At 43.9% G+C, this 5,242-nt stretch overlaps 1 protein-coding gene across 1 annotated transcript; it reads left to right on the forward strand.

Moving 5' to 3' along the window:
* Positions 1-269: 269 nt before the first annotated feature.
* On the forward strand, positions 270-4,854 carry LOC101846940 (potassium voltage-gated channel protein Shaw; the record flags this gene model as incomplete). The annotated part of the gene is given in 2 exon segments (XM_005112721.3): positions 270-353; positions 3,756-4,854. Coding segments are annotated over 2 exon segments (1,173 nt in total), but the record flags the coding sequence as incomplete, so codon positions are not given.
* Between the last annotated feature and the right edge of the window lie 388 nt (positions 4,855-5,242).

A 5,242-nucleotide genomic window follows, 5' to 3' on the forward strand; every position in this document is an offset into this window, starting at 1 on the left:
GAGAGAGAGACAGAGAGACAGAGAGATAGAGAGAGAGACAGAGAGAGAGAGACAGAGAGAGAGAGACAGAGAGAGAGAGACAGAGAGAGAGAGGATTACTATAGGAGCTGTGCGCTGCATATGTTCTTTGTACTATTGTACACTGCATTGAGCACCTCTTTGTGGAAATGGGCTGTATAAATGTACATTATCATTTTTTAATTATTTTTTTCATGTTTATAAAACAAAATTAAAAATATTATTTATTATTATTCTTCTTTCCTCCTCAGGCTTACGGAATCGTGTCGTTCCTCTTTGTCGTTGCCTCCATTGCCGGGTTCTGTCTGGAAACCATTCCGGAGCTGAGGCCCAAGGTTTGTTCTTCTGTTTCTCTACCAGTTTTACGCCCTTTTCTCGACCTAAATACAGTCGAACCAGCCCTAACGGCCACAGGTCTAAGACAATTACCTGTATAAACACCCACCTCCCAGGTCCAATTTTCATCATCATCATCATCATCATCATCATCATCATCATCATCATCATCATCATCATTGCCTTTCTCACCCTGGATCGGTATATAATAGGCCACGAACAAACACTTTCCACCTTTCCCTATCCTGGGCTAGTCGCTTGATGTCATTCCATGTTGCGGGGTCGGGGGTTCCAGCCGTGGGCCCGACCTTGTGTCTTTGTCTAGACGGTCAGAGATAGTATAAGAACGTATACGCCTTTGTGAAAGGCATTTTACACGAATGTTCCTTACTTCACCCAGGTGGAAATGGATACCTGGCCATAGACAGCGAAAGATCTTGTCAGTATGTTAGTGTTAGTGTTTTAGCGCATATAAATGGCTGCTTGCACTGTATGCTTCCAAGGAAGTTAAGTTTGCTTCAAAATGCTCTCAGGTCTGCTGGGATAATAGTATAGATTGTGAAGCGCTTAGAGCTTGCTGTTGTGCGGGGATTTGCGCTATACAAATGCTATCGATTATTATTTTTCCCACTTTTTAAGTCCCACTTACGTTTTTATATTATTATAATGAGAGTGTCCCAGACGTCCTCCTGTCTAAAATAACCGCTGGTCGTATTGGACATTGTATGTCTTTGGAAAGCAGGCCAAATACTGTTGCGTTGTGAGAGGGCCTATTTTTCCCAGGACCGAACTTTGTATTGAAATAGCAGCACCCTTCCAATGGGGATTTACGTTTTATATACGGATTGCTTGTCCACGTTAGTAGGCAGCCAATTTTGCCATCCAATGTTTTTCAGCACCACAAAACCCTATAACTCCAATTCCAGTTAACCTACTACTTAATTAATAGTAATAAAAAAACACAAAGCGGAGTAGAAATGAACGCTCCATGCAATAAACGTATAGTCTGGTAATAGATACGATGAACTGGCTGAGGTATGGGACTTTTTCTTATAACAGTAAACAGCCGAGCGATGTCATGACCCAGCTGAACTGGCGTGCCGTAAACTTACAGTTCACGGGAGAGGAGACTATTAATCGCTACCCTAGAATTACAAACTTCTATCTGCTCAGTACTGAGTTTTGATAAATTTGACGTCGAAAATTGTTAGCTTTACAATATGCCAAGCTTTTTTCGAATGCAGTTCTTTAAATATCCTGATAACGGCTCCGAATAGTTTAACGATTTTGATGCAGCAAAAAGAGCATTAAATCTTAATTTCTGACCTCATGGTCTTAGTAACTCAAAATGGCCAACAATTTCAGATAGAATTTTGTAATCCTAAGGTACCGATTTGTGAGATATCGTGATGAAATCAGGCTCTCGTCAAAATAATGAAATCGAAAATAACGGACCTTTTTCCGCCTGTTTAGCAATTTTCAAAATCAGATTATAATGTATGATTACTTTTTTTTAGCTCAACAATTTTTATATCCTTTCAAAAACATTCCTGCTTGAATGTTATTTTTTTTAAAGTTTAATAAAAGACACAAAATGTTAATTCGCTGTTTCCAAGAGCACTCTAACTCTGGAAATCACCTAACATAGAAAGCCGTTTTCTCTCTAATTTTCCCCCTGAGACTAGGCGCCCCCCCCCCTTTCCACCTACATTTACAAACATTTTGACTTCTGTTCTTGATGGATGGATACTTTTTCATCCAAAAGCAAGGTCGATGAACGGGCTTAAAAAAGATACTAATAACCTCATTAGCCTCAAATTTATTGACAAGCGCCTGTTTCCACCGCATCGAGACACATTTAAATCACCCGGCCGGTGCGGGGGTGTAGAGGTATGTGGTGTCGTCAGTGGTCTAATGGTTAGACTCTTGAACTCGCTACCGTAAAGGTCGGGGGTTCGAATCCCTAGGAAAGGCACTTTTACACGAATTTTCTTCTCTTCACCCCGGTGGGAAAGGATACCCGGCTACAGACAGCGAAAGATCTTGTCAGTTTGCTAGTGTTTGAGGGCGTGCAATCCGCAGTTTGCACTGCATGTTTCGCGGGAAGCCGAGAATGTTCGTAAGTGTTCTAGGGTGTGCTGGGTAAATACAAGTTGTGAAGTGCATAGTTCAGGCTGTGGAGCATGGATATGCGTTATATAAATGCAGTTATTAGTATTATTGTTAGAGTCAGCTGTGCATGTTTTAAAATTCTACTGTAACAGAAACAGTATTAAGGATGCATGTTGTTCTATGTCTTAGAAAGCAGAAACTTGTTAGTAGAAACTTGTTACATGATCTGATTTCTTCACAAGACAGATCTATTGACAATTTGGATATTATCCCACCATCATTCCCTCCCCCGGCACCTCTCCCTAACCCCAGTTAGTATATGGGTTGTTGGTGGGACAACTGAGACTTGTTTATCACATTTCCTCCCACCAATTGGTCGCTTTTAAGGATAAGCGGGATAACCCAGATTTCATGGGTTTCCGGAAATTTTGACCTACACCAAAAGTGGGCATTCCCCTACCTGTAGTAGAAGTTTGGTTTCATTGGTGTGCATATTTGTTTGGTTATAGAAGAAACTCTCCTTGTCTTTTAAAGAAACTGATCAGGGGGCAAAAATTTTACCTTCTATTTTCTCAAAACAGCATTTTTCGGAATAGCCCTCTTGTGCTTAAAAGCGACCAATCAGCATAGTATATGGTAGCTGGCAGAACAGCTTACAATATTGCTAACCCAATTTCCCCACCCCAACCTGTACACCAGTGGTTGAAGAGCTGCCGTTGATTGAACATGCCCGACTTGCGTGTTCAGAGTTATAAAGACTTTGTCACACAAAAGCTGCTTCCATAAAAAGAAAGATGTTTCTTACTCAGTATCAGAATTTAAAACTTTTGCCTCTCGTCAGTTACCCGAGATATACATGTAGCTAAATTTAAACACATACCTCCCCGCCACTTACATGTAATTAAGTTACAGTTTTGAAAGACGTGTTAAGTCCATACAGTTATCCATTTTACACATACGTCTTAGGGATATCACTGTAATGCCATGTTTACACTATACAAATGAGCACTATGCAAATGACCATAGTCAATTGCTGCCATGATCCATATGGTATGCAAATGAGCACTATGCAAATAACCATTGACCATAGTCAATTGCTACCTTGATCCCTCTATTATGCAAATGGTCATTGACCGTAGTCAATTGCTGCCATGATCCATATGGTATGTAAATGAGCACTATGCAAATAACCATTGACCATAATCAATAGCTGCCTTGATCCCTCTGTTATGCAAATGAGCACTATGCAAATAATCATTGACCGTAGTCAGTTGCGCTCTTTTCCCCAGGTGTCCTACAACATATCCAGCGCCTCCTGTAACGGCGAGACGAAGACGATCCAGGTGGTCATGGCCTCTAACACGGCCCTCAACGTCCTGGACTTTATCTGCACCGTGTTCTTCACGCTAGAGCTCGTGCTTCGCTTCGTGGTGAGTCCCGAGAAACTGCGCTTTGTCCGGAACCCGATGAACATCATAGACCTTCTGGCTCTGGTCCCTCTCTACGTTCAAGTTATATTTGAACAATCCGAGCTCCAGGCATGCTACATCAACGAGCGGTTCGTCATCGAGATCATGTTCATTCTCCGCATCTTTCGAATGTTCCGGATCTTCCATCTGGTGAAGCACTACCAGGCCCTGAAAGTTCTTGTCTACGCGCTGATGGCCAGTCTCCAGGAACTGCTCATGCTTTTCATCTTCCTCCTCATCGGAATGCTCATCTTCTCCACCATGATTTACTACGCCGAGAGAAACGACAGCGCCAGACCTGACTCTGAGTTCAATACGATTCCCATAGGGTTCTGGTGGGCTATCATCACCATGACGACGGTGGGCTATGGAGACGTGACGCCCTCCACGCCGGTGGGTTACATTGTGGGCTCCGCTTGTTCCATCTGTGGCGTCCTGCTGCTGGCTCTCACCATCCCCGTCATCTCCAACAACTTTACCTTGTTCTACGAGCACGTCCGCTCTCGCTCCACCTCTCCTCGGAAAAAGGAGGAGGTGGAGGAGGAGGGCGAGGAGGAGGTTGCGGGGGACGGGAGCGAGGCGAGTCGGGATCATCCCACTGACTACGGCGCTCTCAAAATGCACAACTTGTCCACGTCCTCGGGCGCTGCCGCTAACGGCTTCTCTAGCACCGTCATGAACGGTCGCGCCAAAATCAAGGACGCGCAGGGAGAGGCACCCAGCATAAAACCGAAATACTACGTGCCCATAGCCAAGTTCAGTGACACGTCATCAATGACGGACATCATCTTCCAGGAACCCACCGATGACCTCATTGCCATCAAAGCAGCCACACCTAAGATACATAGGGAAAGACTCCGGTTCAAAGATTTTGATTCGTCCCCAGAGAGCAGTCCTCAAAACTTATAAAGACGGAAAAGCCCACACCAATGTCGCTATCATCAGCCTGAGTTATGCCATTTTTTTCTCGACTACTGTTTACTGCACACCTTCCGAAAGCCCAGCAGAAACATCACAAGACAGTCGCTGTAGTGGAACCCACAGGGAGCATGAGGCATGGGTAGGCCACGGGAAACATGGTGGAGATGTGTGGAAAGGGACATGAGAGAGATGAAGCTCACTTGGAACGAGCTAGGAAGGATGGCCCTGGACAGAGATAAATGGAAGGAGCTTGTACGTGGCCTTTACCCTGCCAGGGGTGAGAGGCATTGATGATGATGATGATGATGATGATGATGATGATGATGATGATGATGATGATGATGATGATGATGATGATGATGATGATGAGGATGAGGATGAGGATG

This window comes from Aplysia californica, unplaced genomic scaffold (assembly GCF_000002075.1).
Source record: "Aplysia californica isolate F4 #8 unplaced genomic scaffold, AplCal3.0 scaffold01376, whole genome shotgun sequence".
Taxonomy (NCBI): Eukaryota; Metazoa; Mollusca; class Gastropoda; order Aplysiida; family Aplysiidae; genus Aplysia; species Aplysia californica.